Source organism: Notolabrus celidotus, chromosome 18 (genome assembly GCF_009762535.1).
Source record: "Notolabrus celidotus isolate fNotCel1 chromosome 18, fNotCel1.pri, whole genome shotgun sequence".
Classification (NCBI taxonomy): Eukaryota; Metazoa; Chordata; class Actinopteri; order Labriformes; family Labridae; genus Notolabrus; species Notolabrus celidotus.
The window spans coordinates 5,792,883-5,814,537 of NC_048289.1; the positions used below are offsets into that span (position 1 = coordinate 5,792,883).

The following is a 21,655-nucleotide window of genomic DNA, read 5'->3' on the forward strand; positions in this document are numbered from 1 at the left end:
CTCCAGCTCCTCTCAGATCCTCCAGCAGGCTGTTTTATCGTCTCGGAGCGTAGTGGCTGAAAGCAGCGTCATCGAAAGTGACAACATGTCTCTGACAGTGGATGAAAATGGGATGGCTACATACTCCAATCATATCAACATTGTCTGCAGACTCTGTACTCATATGCAGAATTTGTGAATTCAGATTCTACCCATCTACCCTCGCAGAAAAATCCTCATTTTGGTTTAAACTGTTAAAACTCCTGACAGTCCATAAACCAGTGGGTGCCTGGACAGGTTCTGATATCTACAGGCTCTGATCTGGATTGACAACTAGTCTCTTAGAATTAGAGATAAGTTCATTGACCCTGAAGAACTCTGGGTAATGAAGTGCTTGATGTTCTTCTCAGTTCAACATTATATAAATATGTAGTTTCCTTTTTCTCTGTGCGAGCCGGTATATCTACAATAAATGATTAAAGACTGGTCCAGACCCTGTTGTGAGCCTGGATCACAACACAGAACAAACACGCTCTCTTCTTGGAGCCTCAGAAGTTCAGTCTGGTTTCCTGTTTGTGATATTGATACGTTTTGATTTGTACATTGATTGTTCATTTGTAAGTCAAGTTGGATGTTGTCCCTGTCAGTCCCTGCTGCCCTCCTTAGCTCTTTGTCTCTGTGTCTGTCTCTGCAGTCTCTCCCATTCTCCATCAGTCTCTCTCCCTCTCTCTTGTGTCTCGCTGTCTCTCTGACTCAGGCAGAAGGAGTGCAGTGATAGAATAGCCCCCATGAATAATGTAGGGTGGTTCCTTTTACAATGAAACCGTCTTAAATCATCAAACATTTAGTAAGGCTTCTCGTTCCATTAAAGGAAGAGGCTGCTGAAGAGGTCTACAGGTCAGCAGCTTCGCAAACTTCTCATTGAGTTAGAAGCATTAACTGTGAAGAGATAAATTATCATCTCAATTCAATCTTTTACAAACTATAAAAAAGAGTTATCAGAGCTATTTCAGAATGAAGTAGGTTGATTACACAGAGGAAGTTATTTCCATGTTGAAGCCAGCTTCAGTTGCAACCAATCATCGGCCAGCATTCTGCACTTTAACCCTCCAGCTATCATCCAGCAACGCATTTAAGGTGAAGGATTCAGAGTTTAATGTAAATAATAACAAATCAACAAAGTAACGTTTGAACTTGACCATGTTACCTTGAACCTTGGCTGTGCATTCAGGTCCTGCTCACCCTGAAGGGTTTCTAGTTTGCACGTCCACCGGATCCCTTTACGTTATCTCCAAGCAGCAACCTCCGGTCTCAAAATATGAAGCCCATGCGGAGGTGTTATAAACTGCAGCTCATCCAGCATCCGCTTGAGGCTGGCTGCAGAAACAGCGGAAACCACATACACACCCATTCTAAGAAGACAATCTTTGAGGCAGAAATAAACATGTTTACAGCCTGGTTAAAAAAAACGGCTTGGGTCTACGTCACTGATTTCTCTATCTATAATGTTTTTCTAATGCTACGGTTCAGAAGATATTAAGAATATGAGTTTTGCCCAAATAAGGACATGACTGACTTGATTGACAGGCGGGAACACATAGCTGTTGTCTAGGAGGCTCAAACTCCGCCTCTTTATGTCACACTTTGACTAGTTGAGTTCCGCATTACCAATATGGCTTCTGCCGACGATTGGCTTCAAAACTGCGCTCAGCAACAGATGAGTGACATCACGGATACTACGTCCATTATTTATACAGTTTACGGTTATCTCTCAGGTTCAGACAATGATGGGTGGCACCGCCTCCGCCAAATGGAATGAATAAATTGGAAAAAGAAGAGCTGAATATAAATCAATGAATGGGCTATCTCCAACTTATCTCTGTGACCTCATAAAACGCTTTTATCAAGGTCACGCAGCTGCTCAGAGGTCAAAGTTGAAGCTCAAGAGGGATGAGCCTTTCCAGTTGCAGCTCCAGAGCTCTGAAGTGATCTGCCTCCTTGTGTACAGCTGTTTCCTTCCACCTGCTTTAAAAACACACTCCTTTCTTTGCCTTGATAAGAGATAACTGTGATCTTTCCTTTCATACTGGTTTCAACACTTTCACCTGTGTTGTTTCTTGTGTTTATTTTTGCTTAATTTATTGTGTCTAAATGTGCTTTAGAAGTCATTTTGGATTGGATTGGAGTAGCAGTGAAATTTGGCCACAACAGTATACGGTAACAGCTTTCTTGGAGGTTCATCTGATACCATGTTTCACAGTTGGGATTGATAACATTGCTTTTGCATGAGGTTCACCAATAGAAACACTACTTAACAGAAATCAGATGGAATAACAGTCTACGTGATAATCTGAACCTTGCAGAGGATAGTTTTAATACCACAAAGCATCTCTAATATCAGCTGGAGAAATCCCCGCAGCATCTTATCTCCCTCATCCTCTTTAAATGAAAACACATATTAGCCGTTTCTTGTCCTTATCCACTTTCGATTTAATGCTTAGAATTAAGAGGGCTCGATTCCTCCCCTTGCTCTCTTATTCAACTGTATCAGCAGTGCTTCACTCGTCCACTATCGATGCAGCCTCCGTGTCCCAGGCACTCTCCTCTGATTGAGCTGGCCACAGCCTATCTCTACAGCCAGGTTAGAATCATTTAGCCTAATGGTTTTCAGTGGCCGTGGCTGATAGTCAATACGGCATGTATGTGTGTGTGTGTGTGAGTGTGTGGTCTGCTGATTCTATCCTAGGAGCAGTGCTTTGGTCTTATACCCCCGAGGCTCTCTCTCTTATTAAGGCACAGACACAGGCAGAGGAAGAGAGAAATAAATATATAATCCAAATGCAAACAAATATGTTAGCATTTCAATTTACCTGAGCACATCCTCATAGATCCGAACGGAACGAGCCGGTCATTACGGGGATGAGAGTGGTGGCTCATAAGGGCTGATGATATCTGGTTGAGTCCCAAAGGGAAGCTGTAGATTGCTAATAGTTTTCCAGCTGCCGTTATCTCTGATCATGATACACTTAGGGCCCTGCTGATTCTCACTGCCTGCTTGTAATGAGATCAGAGACACACAGTGTGTGGCACTTGTGTGCGTGTCTGATAAAGCCTTCAGTTTTCTTCTTTTAACATAAGTGGGGCATTTTGTCACGTCTGGACGAACCCTTACATGTGTGATTACTGCATGTTAATCTGCATCATCATGAATATATTCTTCAGTTAAGCTTTGTATCCAAAGCTCTCTGTGTGTGTCGTCTTCCTCTGTGCCAGAAACGATTAAAGACACATCAGTGAGCTGCACTGTTGCACTGGGTGACATGTTCCTTTATTACACTGCAAACCCCCAACTCGCTCACTCACCTTTAAAGTTTATTGGAAACGGCTTGCCCACAAAACTTTTAGTGTGGCACAGTAGAGTAATGTTAAAGTTATGACTTCACCTGACCCAACATAAACCCATCACTTGACTTTTGACCAGAGATTCAAATCAGTGTGACATAAGGTTTTTAACTTTGACAACATGGACTTCTCTGTTGTAACAAATAAGATAAAAACACTTGTTTTTGAGTGTTTTCAAAGTCACTTGTATTATTTTTAGGACCCCATAAAATGCAAGCATGTTTTTCTTTACCTATACAGATATACTTTGTTATCCTCTAGCCGAGCAACCCTGAGAATGTGGAAGCCAAAAAGCCTCTGCATTGTTTCTGTAGCCCACTTCACACAGCTTCTGCAAGTGATTTGAATCTGCTCCTGTGATGATGTCACGACAGGAGTGACATGTATAGGCATGCATGCAAAATCACTACCCCTCCTCTTTCTCTGTTGTGGTTTTGCTTCAGTATTGCAGAGTCCAGATGTCAAGGGTTAGAGTCAGACATGCCTACTGTATGTCATACAGTATGTCCATATTCTGCCCCAGGACCAGAGGACCAATGAAAACAGTGGTTGTTTTTTTATATTTAACAACAAGGTGCCAGCTACAGTTTGTGCTGTTGTTTGTGCTCCGAATGCTTCAAAAACAAGTGCCGAGCACTTAAAGTAGGAATATCTCTCTAATTTTGACATACCACTAGAGTTCGTCGCGAGCATTAACCATGTATGTTTTGTGGTGTTTTTCTATCTCTGCAATGGTCTGCGCATGTTGCCTTGTTTTTCTGTAAAATACAAACAAAGAAAACTCTTTCTCCCATTATTCATTCCTCCAGTAGCTTAAACAGAAAGTTACTCTTATCTACACATTAAAACTGTAAAGCTCTTCTTATTGAAATGTGTGGCTTTAATGTATTTCCATTGCATGTATTATACATTTGATGTAACTTAAGTCTCATAGTTCCCTTTTGGATTTATTCATCCAAAACTCCTTCATACAACATGCGGCTCAAAGATTATACAGCACAAATGAAAAAAAAAAAATCTAAATTAAACTTTATTCATTATACCTATTGTTTTATTTATTACAGTTTAAAGTTACTAAAATTGGGTTCTTCCTACCACATACTGCTTTAAAGAAAGCCTATGTAAATAATGTATATACTGTTATAAATTAAGTACAGATGAATGGAATAATATATTAGACATAAGCCATGTTTTTTTGTACTTAAATAAAAAGATGTAGAATTCTCATGTTAAATTACAATTTTTTTTATATTTAGTTTTGCTATTCCATTTCGGGGAGAGAGTCAACCCAGAGATCATTTTAATAACACCTCCATGCACACTACAAATATAATGACACTGTAAAACAGTATGTCCTTTTGTAGATTAAGGGGATCAATTGAATCTAACTTTGACTACTTTAAATCGCTTCTCTCATAGATAAAAATACACAAATTAATTTAAGAATAGATTTTGAAATCACTCTTTCATTCAGGATGTTTTTAAAACACTTTCCAAATCATTATTTTTAAAGTTATTGTATCATTAACCTCATTTTTCAAGCCCTGTAGTTCAGGTTTCCACAGAGTGTGAATAAAGTGACTCTCTCTCACAGTCAAACACTTCCTGTGCTGCCCTCAGTTTCTGAGTCTCTGTCCTGAACATCTCCTCTTTCCCTGGTTGTGCCGGCGGTGTCTGAAGCTTTGTGCCGGGGTCTGATTGAATCGGGCACACAGGTAGATTTACATATGTTTGCCATTGTTACGGGGGTTAGTGAATATCATGTAGCAGGCCTGGAGGGAGCCGGCAGCCAGCGGACCTGCGACACACTCTGCATCCTAAACAGTCCTCCCTCTCATTCAGCCTCACTGCTCCACTCCTCCATGAACATGATTTCTCCCTCTCTCTCCTTCCTCTCTCTCTCTCTCTCTTACTCTCACTTGCTGGCTTTCTTGTTCTATAGCTATCATCACACACACACACACTGACACACACAGAGGTTGGGTCGTGGAGTATCCCCGCTCGGCCGGTGAGGGACTGGGAGTGTCGGCCAATCTCTGCTCAGCCGAGTGTTAAATTAGATTCTGTTGCCTCTCTGTCAGAGTTGTGTGTGTGTGTGTGTGTCAGTGTGTGCGTATTTGTATGTGTGTGTGTGAGCGTGTCTTACACACTTGAGCATAACTCACTCACAGGGACTGGGTCACTGTCACACACACTGATATTCATAGTAGCAGACTGTTCAGAGGGGAAGCTGGTGAGTCTGTGGAGCCGGAGCTGTGCTGGTGTTGGGGATGATGCTGATGATGATTGTGGTGATGATGATGATGGTGATGATGATGATGATGATGATGATGATGATGATGATGATGATGATGATAATGAGTGTGTTTTGGATAATGTGTAGTTATGCTGACTGTAAAAACACATATTGTGTTTGTGTGGTCCTCAGAGACCTGCTCTGCTCTCTTTTCGACCGTTTTCCCTGGTTCTCCTCCTCCCCTGTTCTCCCTCTGCGTCGGCGGCGTCTCGTTCCTCCATAATTAAGGCAAATGGAGAATTAGCGTCTTTTTAGCAGGGGAGGGTTTAATTTCACGACTGTATTACGCTGCCAACAGATGGAGGCTATTTTACACAGCTGAATGTATTATAACAGAATATTTCCGATGTTATGTTATTATTTAATGATTATGTGAGCAGTGGGGCGTGCTCACCCTGGTAATAGATGAGTGTGTGTAACTGTGTGTGTGTGCGTGTGTGTGTGTGTGTGTATATGTGTGTGTGAGCAGGTAACCAGAACTATTCCTCCAGCTGCAGCTGTCGGGCCAATTTATATTCGTTGTCAGACTAACCCATCGATGGGAGTGTTGGTGGAGAGTCCCTCACTAGGGAAGGACCCGAGCCTGGGAGAACAGGACGGCCTAATGGTGCCCGAATAAAATAATAGTCATGCTGACAGCAGCTCAGACAGCACTAATTCATAATCATTATTAAGAAGGTATCGTCACAGCAGGAAAATAAATGAGACCGAGCGGAGCGCTGGAGCCACACAGGTAAAAGAAAGCACACCAGTATCAGTTCTCAGGTGTTACAGAGCGGTTTTGTTATGGAGGAATGTGTGTTCTTACAATGTAGCACCAAAGATTTAAAACACAATACTACCAAACAGAACAGTATGCATTAACTCTGAGCTATCTGCTGCAGGCTTTATGTTTGTCCTAGTCACAGAGAGCTGGAACATGTTACACCTTCAGTTAAATTCTGAATGTGTCACTTTTCATCCAGCCTTCTAATCTAACCAGGGATCGGGTCTGTGCGGGTCCGGTCAATACCCACAGGTTGCGTTTTTATTACGCAGCATGTAGCAGGACCGCCGGACAGTCATGTGACCAAGGTTTTCCTGCTGTAATAACTGCATTAACGGATATCGGACCCCTTTCCTCATCCATGTTGTCTCTCTGGTCCTCTGAAAACTTCTGACCTGTTGACTCCAGGCCTGGCTCCGCTCATCATGACGGTTTGTTGTTGTAGTTAAGTGAAATACGATCTGGTGATAACATAGAGTGTTTTACTCTGAAACTTAACTGGATGCTTTCATTTTGTTTTGGTGCCTGACTTCCTGTCGCAACGGAGCGGATCCAGTGGAAGTTAACACATTGACTAGAATAGAAACCTATCAGATCCGGTGCTGCGATGGATCGGAGACAGACTAGTCACAGATCAGTGGAATTTGGCCGTATGAGCAGAGTCTCTTAATTATTTGAACTATCATATCACTGGAAAGGATGAGAAATGAATACAGGTGGTCCTCAAGTATCCTACATGTGAGGGATAATGTATAGTGAGCAGGTTGTTAAAGTGACGTTGAACCTGAAGAGGTGAGCACAGCCCAACAAGGAGAGAGATCTTCAATTGTCACATTTCTCTGTTGAAGCTTCAAGTTTCAGTGTCCTGGACACTTTTTCATGTTTTTTTTTTTTACATAGGTGGGGCATCCAGAGGGCACTTTATCATACATTTTCCACTGACAGGGCACCAGAGAAGGAAATTGTTGATGTTATATCTACTACAATGGAATCCCCCCATGTGTGTGCATGTGTGTCGAGCGTCTTCCTGATGGAGCGTCACATGCAAAGCTTTAATGTGTTGTATATGTGTTTGCCCCTCAGCTAGAGTATACTTATGAAGTAAAGCTAAGTTTCCCTGTGAACATAGAATTAAACCTAACCCTGCAGATAAGCCTACCATGAGGTCATGACGTCAGTGTCTCTCCAAACTTTTAAATGTTTGTTTTTGCTCTCCACACAAACACAAACATTCAAAATATCCACCTTGGAGGGAGTTTCTGAAAACTTTGAATTTCTGTTCACTTCGGAGCTAAAGCAGTTTCTTTTTTCCTGATTGAGAAAGCCTCAAATATGCATAGTTCCTTTCAATTCATCATGATGGTTGTTATTCATGGTGTAAGAGTCTCAGTTTCGTCCCCATAGATTACCATAAATAGAGGTAATAGAAAACAAACATTAATTTGCTCATCAATACTCGTGCTCCACCACTCATTAGACCTGTCGATGAGTGACAGTCGGGTTCTTCATCAGAGCAAAGCAGCCGTGACGCAGCGCTGTGGCTATTCATAGCTCCTATAACGTTCATTACAAGAACGTCCTCAAAGTGATAAATCAATCAGCTTTATTAATATTATAAGGATGATTGATCAATAGAGTTCATACTGAAACAGACCTCACAAGGTGCTTCACATTAAGGGATCAGACGATGAGATTATTTTTTAATGAGATACTTGTATGTGTGCAGTAAAGGAGTGAATTTGTCTCTGCACGTTGTTTTAACATCACACACAGTCCAGTCTTTAATGATGACATGTGCAGGGTTTGTTCTGCACACTCTAAGAAGTGATTTTAGCCAGCCCAAAGTAAATCCCTTACGGTAAAATGAAAATGAAGCTGATGACAGGAATTAAAAACTCTGAATAATTTTTATCATGATTTATCCAGAATTACAAAATAAAAGCTCATGTCCTCTCATTACAGTTTGACCCCTCCTCAGATTATTGGATCTAAAGAACATGTGAATAATCTCTTTATCTTGAAATGCAAAACTAACATCAGGTCCAGCTTTCAGAGGTGAAGCATGGGACACTGACTTGTTCCTAAACATTTTAAGAGAAGATTCCTTTATTCGACCCACAATGGGGAAATTTAAAGTGTTACAGCAGCAAAGTAGTGCAAAACAGTATAAAGTAAACAAGAGCATATATTACAGCAATTATCAAAAAGTTATTAGCAATAAAAATTAAAGAAAGTAAAATATGCATATCTTTTGAAAGTATATACACAACTAAATAAGTATATTTACATATATGTACAAAACCAGTGATGCAATGAAAAATGTGCACAGACTAGTAACTTTTTTATCTCATCGACTCAGATTCCTGTTTTACAAATGCTTCAGTCAACATTCTGAGTTCAGTTTCTCTGCCAGTGGAAGCTTAAATCACACAGGAGGGCAGTCCAATTTCAGGCTGTCTGTATTTTGTGAAACTTTATCACGGAGGAATGTTTGGATTTTTAACATTGAACTCTGTAGAGACAAGAGAACTGCAGGTTTTTGTCCCATTAGCTCTTTTTTGTAGCTATAGTTTCCCCTTGTAAAATACAAAGAAGATTTTTTGTTTTTCTTTCTTTCTTTCTTTTTGTTGCTGTGATATGTAGAAAGACAGAATCTGATTAAAACCAGTTGAGGTTCTGGATTTATTCCGTCCTGATACAGAGGTGGATCACTCTGATTCAAGCATGTAGGCTCGTTTCTGGGCCTCTGTGTGTTCAGTGGTAATACAAGTCAAATCCAACAGACGACATCACCTTTAACTTACTGACAAAGTGTCTGCTGTTGTTTTCCATAGGCAGCCCCCCTCTGCTCTCTCTCCCTCCACGCGTTGGACGCTGATATTAATCGCCTCCTGAAAGCAGCAACTTTCTGGCATATTTACACCATCTGACGCAAAACGCTGCATTAAGCAAAACACCGCAGTCTGAACCGCGATGTGTTTGTGATGCTGATCGCTCTGTGGTGCATCTGATAGAAGTGTGTGTAAGCAAACCACAGCAGATACTGAGGGTTAGTCTGTGAACCGTGTGTGTGTGTGTGTGAGAGAGAGACAGTCATTGTTTGTTTTCTTTCTATAAGTTTGAATGACAGAACTTTTACTTCTGAAGCGGTACGCCTCAGCATCTTTGTGTGTGTGCGTGTGTGTGTGTGTGTGTGTGTGTGTGTGTGTGTGTGTGTGTGTGTGTGTGTGTGTGTGTGTGTGTATGTATGTGTGTTTCTATTTGCATGTCCCCATTTGATCAGTCTCGCTGGCTCTCAGCCCCAATCTTCATTAGTTGTCTCTGTCAACCAGGAACAATAAAGCTGTGGTGATGGGGGTGTAAGGGACCAAGACAGCGTCACACTGGCAGGATTAACACACACACACACACACACACACACACACACACACACACACACACACACACACACACACACACACACACACACACACACACACACACACACAGAGCAGTCTGTGGTATTTGTTTTTCTGTCACTTTAGAGACTCCTTGGCTTTATTTTCTCTTCAGTGCGCGCTGCATCTCTCCTCTGTTCCTATAGGATCATTATAATGTATTACACTCTGAGGGGAGGGGGGAGGAGGGGAGGGAGGGGGGAGGTCTCTGCCCAGCGTAGAGCTCAGGTAATGGTTAGTCGGGGTGGAGGAGCCCGGGGCTGCTGTAGAGAAGGTAATCAATATAAGACACACACCCGCTGAGTGTGTGAGTGAATGTGTGTGTGTTGATATGTGTGTGAATGTGTGTGTTTTTTTAATTACCCTGCGATGGCTGGACTTGTTCTTTTCTGTCTCTCTTCAGTCACATAAATTTTCCACGGTGTGTAAATTATCTAACAAGCTGTCTGCCGCTCCTCCACATCCATGCTGATGTTTCTGCGTTGTTTGAGGAATCAGAGGTCAGCAGAGATGGAGTAAATCTTTCAAAGTATCCACGTTGTATCTCTGATATCAAAGAAGAACACACACACACACAAACCGACATGATGAGATTTATACATCCTGGCGCCAAAGGTGCATTAAGGATAATGAATGTAATATTGCTGCAGGTGCCTGGAGGCCCTCTCACGGCGTGTTTGTTTCTTTATATTCAACATTAAGATCACACCTCTCGTAAAACTTAATTCTCTTCCTTTCATCATTCTGAAGTGAATCATCGTGAGGACGCCCTGCTCTCGGATTCTGACAGATAGGAAGCTAAAGCAGCACTGATCAGGCTCATAGTTACTGTAAGCATTATAAAATCAAAGTGTGATCTTTACCATCACATAAACCTCCTCATCGTGAGACAGTTTAAAGGTCTTTCCTGAGGCGGAGCGAGGTGACACAGTGGAAACACAGACCCCTCCGGTGGGGTCAGGGTGATGGATGAGTCAAACAACGCAGGAGCCAGGAGGCGAGGGGCATGACTCGACTCACTAAAAGTCACCAGACTCAACTTTTAAACATGTGCAAACAGTAACCAGCAGAGTCTGACTGTGTGCTGCATGAAGCCCCGGGTCCTTTTTAGAGCCGACATATCCTCTCTCCATTTTCAAATAATGAATTTGTAAAACTTTAGTGTCAGGTGAGCATGAGCAGTCTTCCATGGGGGAGTTAGCAGTAATATGTTTGATAAATCAAGAGGTTGAGTTAGCAATAATTACTGACAAACGTCCAGCTAGCTAGAAGCTACTTTAAACAGTAAGGAAACGCATGAAGCACGGGTAGATCACAGTTTGGTTAGCTTAAATGGATCGTCAGAGAGAACAAGTAATAATGATAATAACTTTATTTATGTAGCACCTTTAAAAACAAATGTTTAAGCAAACCTTTTGACAGACAGAGGGGAGGAATTTTAACAATGCAAAACAGAATACAACGCAAGAGGTTAAAAAGAACACGTAAATTAAACAGAATGAAGTGGTAAGACAGTAGACCAATAAATCTTTAAGAGAGTTTTTTTTTTAAGAAATAGAATAAATAAATAAAAATAAATAAATAAAAATGGATAAGTAAATAAAAGCATTAAAAGGATAATAAAAGAGGTTTTCAGAATAAGACGACAACATCACATCAGGAAAATTAGAGAAGTGAAAAGGATAAATTAGGAACATTAAAATAGTAAATGAAAATAAAATAATAATAAATTGAAACAAATAATCAAATAAAATTGAAAACAATTAGTTGGATTAAAAACTAAAAATAATAATAAAATAGAAGTAAAAGCGGTTAAAAGGATGAAGTCACATTTAAGCAAGTCTGTAAAAATGGGTTTTAAGAAGAGATTTAAAAGATGTCACTGACACTGCGAGCCTCATCTCCTCAGGGAGGTCATTCCAAAGTTGAGGGGCTCTGATGGAGAAAGTGCCATCCCCTTTGGATTTCAGCCTCAACTTTTGAACAACCAAAAATGCCCCACCTGAGGATCTAAGGCCGCGAGATTGCTCGTAAATTGTTAGCATTTCTACAATGTAGTTTGGGGCGAGACCCAGGCTAGCTCTAAAAGGGGTCAGTAAAATACAAAGGCCCTTAAAATCATGGTGAAGCAGTGAATATGTTTAAAGTAAAACAAAAACTAAAGCTTAAGTATTTTTTGTAAACGTTGGACTCTTTCTGTGGCTAACATACAGATATCTTAGACTCCATGTTGGAACAAAGAAGCAACCTCAGGAGTGGAAAAGTAAAGCACATGCACTGTTGCAAAACAAATTGCAGTTAGCACTCATAACACAAACCTTTGTGTAAGTTTCCCTGAATGAAGCCAAGGTTGTAGTTCTCAGTCATTTTGAACCTGAGTGTCCTGGATGAAGGTCCCGTCTCTGTTTAACCCACAGCTACCGTCCCCAGCCGGCTTTGACGTCTTGGTACTTACAAGACTCATCAAAACAATAAGCAGGAGGACAGTGTCATGAAATGATGGTAGAGTTGTACCCACAGCTTCATATTTTGAAGATTAGGGTCCCTGACCAAGCTGCTGTATTTGACAAAGTGGAGTCACTCCGCTTTAAAGCTTCAAGAGTAACATATCAGGAACCTGACGTTCCTCACCTTCTGTTTCCATCAGTGGTGGCATGACTCGACTTTAAGATGCATGAAGACATACTATCCCAGCAGCTGTGTGTGTGTGTGTATGTGTGTGTGTGTGTGTGTGTGTGTGTGTGTGTGTGTGTGTGTGTGTGTGTGTGTGTGTGTGTGTGTGTGTGTGAGAGAGAGAGAGCGAGAGAGAGAGAGAGAAAGAAAGTGAGGGAGCGTCATACATGTGTCAGGTGCACAAATGGAGCAGGAGTCCATCAGACATCAGGCACGGCGCTCCACTGAGCCAAAGGGAAATAAACTCAATGAGGGAGAGACAGAGGATATAGAAAGAGAGAGAGAGAGATGTGTGGATGATGCAGAGAGATGGATGGAGGGATGGAGGGAGAGAGGGATGGATAGTATGATTTAGCTGATAGGAGAAATCATTTACCAGCGCAATTTGTCGACAAGGATCTGGGGATGTCTCAGTGTGTCAGCGCCTCAGTCACTGTGATGGATGATGGAAGTTCACTGACTCTAACGCTCCCTCGCTCTCTCCCTCTCTCTCTCTTTCTCTCTCTCTCTCTCTCTGTTTCTGCCTCTGGCTCTCTATAACCCTCTTTCTCCCTCTGCCTTTTTTTCCTGCTCACTCTTTTCTGCCTAAAACCCCAGCAGAGCAAAAACCGTCTCCTGCTCAGCATGAGCACGACTGTGCGTGTGTGTGTGTGTGTGTGTGTGTGTGTGTGTGTGTGTGTGTGTGTGTGTGTGTGTGTGTGTGTGTGTGTGTGTGTGTGTGTGTGTGTGTGTGTGTGTGTGTGTGTGTGTGTGTGTGTGTGTGTGTCTCTGCATACATACAGGGAGATGTATCGCACATCAGCTCATGATTTAGGCATATTAAAAGGAAAACTTCCAGGTAAAGCACTTTCCCTGCAGCTCTCATTTCCCTCACTCTGCTGCCATTATTTAACTTGACTGTTCATGGCTGGCTGCTGCTGTGTGTGTGTGTGTGTCCGTGTTTGTGTTAGTGTGTGTGTGCTTGTCTCCAGTGTGTGTATTGACCAGGTGGGGCCATATATCAGCTCAGGTCTTTATTGATGCTGCGAGGCAGGGAGGCCTATCGATGAGGCTCCTTGTTTTAGTGAACCGAGACTCGCCCCGGGCCACAGCTCCACCCTGCGTGGACGGAGATTAGACTGAAGAAGGGAAAACAGGCTGGACCGATATATAGGAGTGAAACACAGAGCCAGTGTGCAGCTGGATTCTTGGAGTCTTGTTCCAGACCTACAGAAATATCTGCGGTGTATAACCTTCATCAACAGAACAGGATTTGGGTTGATTGATTCGTTAAGAAAAGCGCTTTTTTCTCAAAATAACGACACTGATTATTTAAAGTTCTGCTTCATCAGGCTTTAAACATTTTGGAACCAGAACCCTTACACACCGATGGCCCTGAAAGCCAAAGTTGAGCCAAAGTTGAGCCAACATTGAGCGTCTTTGGACCTAGTTTTCTGCAGTGAGACCTGCACAATTGGCACCCAACGGTCCTCGTGTGCACCTTTCAGCTGATGAAGCATTTTGAAATGGCCGCGAAGCCTTTCGGGGACAGAAACTCCTCTTCTGATTGGCTGTTGAGCTTCAAGCTAATCAGGAGACCAGAGAGGAGAAAAGGAGACTGATGTCTTGCACGATCTTCTTACTTTTATCCCCTGACAAAAAACAGAATTAGAAGTGGAAGAAAATGCGTACATACAAACATCAAGCGTAGCTTTAAATGATATCATCTATTCATTCTATCATGACTTTATATACTGACTGTTCTTTGTTCTCAAATTTAATGTTAATGTGTTCATAAACAACTTTAATTTGATCAGTTTATTATTTCAGTCACACAAACACACACTCTCACACACACACACACATGCTCAGCATTGTTTCCTGTTCTGCCTCTTACTGTTTATCTGATGCCTGCTCTGTTCTTTAACCATGCGGGTCTTTGCTGCTGCTCTCCCTGCCTCAGGCTTGGCATTCCAAATGTGCACATGGAAGGGCAGGGAGCTCCCAGAACTAGGGATATCAACAATTGATTGAGTATCGATTAATGGATTGTTAAGAACTTACTCCAACACATTTTGTTGTTATGATTTTCTATCACGTGGAACAAACATCATGTGGTCTCGTATTTCATTCAGCTATCAGGGAGGTGTTTTAAGTTTAAAGCATGTTTGGATGTGAATCAGCTGACTGAAGTTGTTGCGCACAGCGGAGATACTCAGCTGGGGGCTGTGGCTGAGTGACAGGTCTCCACGAGTGCCAGACTGATTGTTATGACCTGGTTGCGCTCCCAGCTGTCACCTGACCGCGTTCACATGCTTATTTTTCTCAATAAGAACAATTAGACAGAAAACTGGACACTGTGAGTCTGATATATGTTTCTGTTCAGTTCCCTTGTTGAAGTCTGAGCCTTCACTGTTATGACTGTATGACCGTGGAGATTATGAGCCTGCTCCACATTTTGATATTCAGCGTGTTTAACATTTTGAACACCTCAATACGATTCACAGCTATTCAATAACGTCAGGTTATATACATTGTGTTGTGAAGGAAGATTTGATACAGGGGAAAAATCATTTGGCATTCTTTTTAACATGGAAAACGTTTACGTTTTTTTTTATGATTAATCGATCATTGATCATTAACATTTCCAGAGACTGATCACGGGAAATACTTGAAATTTATATCCCTACCCAGAAAAGAGACATACTACAACATATAACTCACTGCATGCAAATAATTAATTGTCAAAAAGCCTTCTAATGCAAGATTTGCAGTCAAGCTACATTTATTTATTTTTTTATAACAAATATCCTCATATTCTTTAAGGCTCTTTATGACTTTTCTTTGTCATAATTGGGATCCAATATGACATTTTTTCACACAATACAATGGAACTTAATCCAAGCAGATTATAGATTAAGCAGAACTGAAAGAAATGTGTGCACAAGTATGGTAAAACAAATTGTTGTAGACTGGAAGGATTGTGCTGCTCTTCTTCGATGCTGTAGTATTATATCATTGTGTGCATTGATCTTCAGCACTTTTATTTGATTGGAGTTGAATTCAGAGTAACGATTAAAAGAAAACTTAAATCTGTTTTTATTGACATGATGTGGGAGAGGTGTTTTCAAAGCTGACACAAAGCCTGAGCTGTGTGGATGTTTATTAAACATAAAGTAAGTGCAGCTTTAAACAGCTGTTAAAGCTTTAAAAGAATCGTTTGGTGTAAATCTGCGTCCAGGCTTCATTGATGTGTTTTTTACAGAGTGTTTATCTCAGCCGTAAGGACATCGCAAGGCTTTTTAAAAAAGCATCACTCCTTCAAAATCTAACAAGCACTATAAAGGCCAATTTCATTAATGAAGACTTGTTTGCTGCTACAGATTTATATTTTGATAAATTTATAAGTGACACTAAGTAAACCCTAAATTGAGCATAAAGCTGGCCTGCCCGGGGAGTCGACGATGACTCTGTGCCAGAAACGATGCGAGCCATCGGCAAACTGCTTTGTTATGCTTTACACCATCAATCTCCATGCATAGGAATCGCCAACTTCAATACCTCTATCGGAAACAGCTAAGGTCAGAGCCTCATCCCACCTCAAAAAGTTGCTGTGATTGATTTTTACATTTTTTAAAGCCATTTTCCGTCAAGTTTTTGGCGCAGCGTGGAAGAAAAGCAGGGCGCTAATATGTCAGATGGATTCATCATCATTGGTGGGAGGAAATGATTATCTGACAGGCATGTAGATGAGAGGGAGAGCCCAGACAGGGGTGAAAGAGCACAACTTTCGCTGTTAAAAAGAAGAAAAGGAAGAGTCACAGCAGCTGAAGTAAAGGAGGAAGAAAGGAAGGAGAGAGGAGGGAAGGAAATGCCAACTTTTATTAGAAATTTCAAAACAGAGGTTGTCATCAAAGGAGTATCAGTTAATTGATCTTTCTAATCTCCATCAGAGATGTAATTTGCATCACTTTACTTTGGTCTATGTGTTTGTGTCTCCCTGTGTGTGCGTGTGTGTGTGTGTGTGTGTGTGTGTGTGTGTGTGTGTGTGTGTGTGTGTGTGTGTCCGTCTTTATGTTGTAATCAAGTACGAGTGTGTTCTACAAAAAAAACAATATTATTATCTTGCCACGCAAACAAAGGATTCACCCTCTCTCTCTCTCTCTCTCTCTCTCACACACACACCCTCTCTCTCTCTCTCTCTCTCTCTCTCTCTCTCTCTCTCTCTCTCTCTCTCTCTCACACACACACACACACACACACACACACACAAACAGCATGTTGTATTTTGATTTGATTTGATGATCTATTTTCAAGTTTATTGACGGACAGACGGGCAGTTTGATTATTTTCAGCCTCTTCACTGTTGTGATTTCACGACCACAGCGTGGCTGTTTTTTTCTAACTAAATACAGATAAAGAGATTAACTCTCTCTCCTCCTCCCCCTTACTCTCACCCTGTCACTCCCCCACTCTGTCTCATGTCCACACTTAAAAGATCTCTGTCAGATTTAACAGCCAATCATGTTCATCACACTCCCCCTCTAATAAAACGGAGCTGGAGCTCGATGCATGAAACTGTATTCAGGACTCAAACAGAAAGATTCACCCCTGCTGCAGGTTCATGTCTTCGCTTTAAGCTCTGATTTAAAAAGTTTGATCAAGTAGCTTTATTCCTGGGTATTTGGAGTAAAATGCTGCGTATTTTTATAACAAAGATAGAGAGCAGATTCTTTGTTGAAGTTTAACTTATCTCACTTTAATTGTTTTTTTTTCCTTCTTCTCTTTGACGTTGACTCACCTTTAAACATAAATGAGTCAAATGTCTCAGCTTTGAACATTGTGTCTGTTATCTCTACCTCCTCTGGTTTCAGTGACTTTGTAGAGATCAGCAGCTTAGAGATGCTCTCACCAGCTCTGCTGCCGTTGTCTGGATTACAGCACAGGATGTTGCTCCACTTTTCTCTCAGAGATGGTTGGGGTCCAGTAGCTCACCTCCGCTATTTGTCATTTTTTCCCCTCTCTCAAAACCAGCCTGAGACCACAGAAACATTTTTACCACAGTGTCAATAGGCACTGAGACAACACTCTTTTCAAGAAAGTTGATAACAGTGGTCAGCAGTTTAAAATCTCTTTCTGAACATCCCAAATATTTGATAGAAAACATCTCCAGAGATGATTCAAACAAAGGATGGTTAACTTTTTGTTCTTTACTTCGCCTGTGTAGTTTGAGTATCATGTATTTGAGATTCTTCAGCTTAATAACACGACTAAACCAAATGTAAATGTCATATTTATATTCACTGAAAAAGACAAACATCTCTTCAGTAAAGAGACTTTATTCACGCTGATTTCATCAGGGTAGATTACTTGTGGAGCTCAGAGAGGACACTTTTGTGGAGCAGATATTTTGCTGAGCTTCAGAGAGGAGGCAGAGTATTTAGCTTCACACACAGCTGTACATGAAGATTTTATTATGTATGCAAGAAAAGCGACGGAGTGTTTGATCACTGCGGCTGCACGTTTGGTGTTTGTTAACCTGAGGTTCAAGCAAATTCCGAGAAATGTATGACACTGAATGATTCTTTAAAATATGAATAAGCAGAGCTGCAGAAGAACAGAGATGTTATCTGACTGATCAGCTGTCGATGTGAGACAGATACACACCATCTATGCTTTTAATTCATCACATCTTTCCATCATTAATAAACGTCAGTGAGAGGATAAACCATGGTATAGATTTCAGAGTGCTGCATGATTCAGGATCAGATAAAAAGGATCATTAAAGAGTGTTTCAAGTGATCACTTATATTTAACTTAACTTCAGGTGAATGAACAGCACACTGATTAACTGTATACGTCATGTTGAATCAACACACACTACGCAGACAATGTTTTCCATACTTACATATTTGTATTATACAAATTACCTTTGTCCTCTCCAAACTTGATCTAACAGTGAAGTATACCAGTACATGGTGACATCATGCTGCTCAGAAACACGTGCAGAAGTGAGCAGAGGACATGTTTGTGTTGAAGGTGCTTTGTTGTTGCTTTATTTTACACTTCATTTCTTTCGTCTTATGGCAGAGTTGTACAGACGGGGACTTTTTTATATTCGTTTTGAAGATATTAAGACAAAGTGATGTGCATAGTTTGGCATTATCAGGGGTATGACTGACTCGACTGACAGGTGGGTGTAATGTAGCTTTGCCATAAGTTTTAAGGCCTGCCTCTTAGTGTGTGTCTAGGCTGACCCAAAGTTATAACCCTAGATCCAAAAGTTGGGTGCTGAAACAAATGTTGGGGAAAACAGATTTTGATGGTCTACAAACACTTGTATTGAAACTAGTGTAAAGACAACTATGCATAAATCATTTTGGAGATGAGGTTGTAGAGTGAGTCAGCATTTCTGATATTGGGACCGTCATTGTTTGGGTTCAGAACTACTCTTCAGAAACCAATGGGTGATGGCACTGAGACTGTGTCCATTTTTTATAAAGTCTGTGGTCAGCTTGCTTGAAATCAAACTTTTTTACCTGCCTAGGATTGGTGCAGAAATATTTAAATTATTCTTAGGGGCTTCACCACATCAGTCCCACAACACTGGATCAACTTTCAGACAGTCGCTGTGCTCAGCTTGACAGTCAAATGATGTAAAACCATTCAGGTGGGCCCATCAGAGCCAGCATCAGGTCATACTTGGCAGCAGTTAAAGCCTACATCATAGTTTACAATTACATTTGACCAGCTGTTCCCACAACCAGAAGTCAAACTCAATTAACCTGTTGGTATTTCTCTCTCCCTGCAGGGCAACCAAGAGGCCCCAGCTCCCCCTGAAGCCATGGCCCAACCCTTCCCACCGGCCCAGTACCCCCCTCCCCCACAGAACGGGATCCCAGCCGAGTACGCCACGCCCCACGCCCACCCACCGGCCGACTACACGGGACCAAGCTCGGTGGCCGAGCACGCCCTGACGCTGTACACGCCGACACACACGCAGAGCGAACAGCCGGGAAATGACAGCAACACCCCCGCCCTCACAGCCAACACAGTATCGGTAAGACCCTGTGTTTTCAAACCTCATCTTCATCACTGGTGTGAAATAAACAGAAGGGTTTGGCTGACAATCAGTAATCAAAGATGGAGCATTGATATAAACTCCTTCTGTCCAAGCTCAGATGTGTTTTTAAAATATGTTATACGAAAAGATGCGTAGCCTTATGAAGACATTTGAGGCTAAATCAAACTTTTAAAGGTGATGGGAGTGAGTCTGTGTGATATAACAAAATCAAAACCACCGTCTTTTAATTTAACTTATGCACTTTATATTAAATCCCAAACTCCCAGGTATGCTGTTCTCCTTTGAAGATTGTAAAGTTTGGAGGAAAGGTTGAGTTCACTCGCTGCACTACGCTCAGCCCGAGTGCTTTTATAGTTTTGGGTGGCATGCTGAGAAGCACACAGGAAACTAAGAGTGAAACCTCTCTCCCTGACTCCTGACTGTCTTTCTGAAGTTCCTTTGACACCAAACTTCACACAACATGAAACCCATGAAAGTTAAAAAGTGAAAAGCACTCCAAACCTCTGCTCCCAATAAAAGCTCAAGAACGAGGAGAAAATACATGAAACAAGAAAGTAAATGAGATCCAGAGAGCGCAGAGAACAGTTTACCATCTCACCATCTCACTAGGATTTCAGATCCTCTGCTGGGCCTTCACAGGAAGATCAAGCTAATGTGCAAATGCATGCATGACCCGCACACACTCAACACAGAGGGAGAGTGATCGCTCCATGTCTCTGACTAACTGGATATGTTTCAGCACAGAACTGCAAAAACACACATGCCACAGTGTTTAAGGGCGCTCACACTATAGTTAACTGCTCCACCACTCGTCGCTGGTTGAGGAGCCTTCAAACTGTCAGGGCCAATCAGAGCGGAGCATGCTGGGAAGGTATGGGAGTGTATAGACAGTGATGGCAGAGTGGGGAGTCCGGCGACGGGAGGAGTTACGGTACAGTCAGCATTACTGGGAGTGTTTTACGGTCACTGTGGAGAGTTTGTCACAAGCTGTAACTGTTACTGTCAGGAGACGCAGTTACTGCAGGATAAAGGAGAGAGACGCTGTGTACACACTCAGCGTGGCCCACAGAGTACTACTACTTAAATATTCATACTAAAATCTTACATTGATGCATTTTTAAAAAAGCTGCTGTGATGATTTAAAGAAAAACAAAAAGAGAGATCTTCAACTTTCCCTCTCACAGTTACTGCTCATTCTGGCTTCACACTTTCCTCAGAGCGGAAAATAACTCATTTAATGTTATGTGGAGTAATGATACCTGACTTAAATAGACATTTACTTTACATTTTTTTGCATCTCTGAATTTCTATGAGTGCTGCAGAAACTATTTTGATAAAGGTTTCAAATATTATACACACTGTGCTTCTTAAAGTTGTCCTTTGAAGTATAATTAGTGAAACTCAACTGAAATGTTTTGACCAAGAATGGAGTCATGCTAATCCTGATTCTTAGGTCTGAAATTGTTATCTCCATTTCAAGATCAGACTAGAAATAAAAAGCAGACAGAGCCACCATGGGGTCATCCAGCAGTCTCAGGACCACTTTTTATATCATCTAGTTCAAAAATGTTACCAACATCTTCGTACGACAAAGTTAGAGCCTCTGGGAACGTGACTTTAAATAGTTAAAATTCATATAGAATATCAACATTTAATGTGTCATTAATTATCAACAAAATCTGAGTGAGAATAAACATCTAGTTTAATTGACAGGTCAGGAGAGAGTTCACAGCCTTTGAGTTTGAATCTAAAGAAATAAAAACGCTAGAACATAAAAATTATTTATTTAAAATGGTCTCTGAGTGCTGAGTTACAAAATACTTCAGAATCAGGACTTATATCATTTCCTTGTTTTATCACGTTTGGGGCATCAGGAACATGTGGTGCCCAGAGCAGCGGAGGCTAAAATGTAGGAGCAAGGCTCCAGGGTCCAGACAGAGCCATTCAGCTAAACTCTGAGTTGTTTGGTGAAAGTTAGTGAACCAGTCCTGGGGAAATGAGCTGAGCATATGCAGGACTGCTTTAGCCACTGGGCCCAA

At 41.5% G+C, this 21,655-nt stretch overlaps 1 protein-coding gene across 1 annotated transcript in view; it reads left to right on the forward strand.

The window, feature by feature from the left end:
- Nucleotides 1-21,655, forward strand: part of rbfox3a (RNA binding fox-1 homolog 3a) — a 626,830-nt gene that overhangs the window by 546,591 nt on the left and 58,584 nt on the right. The window contains exon 6 of the mRNA XM_034708818.1: nucleotides 19,344-19,592. Coding sequence (XP_034564709.1) covers nucleotides 19,344-19,592 — 249 coding nt within the window. The remainder of the gene's footprint in view (nucleotides 1-19,343; nucleotides 19,593-21,655) is intronic.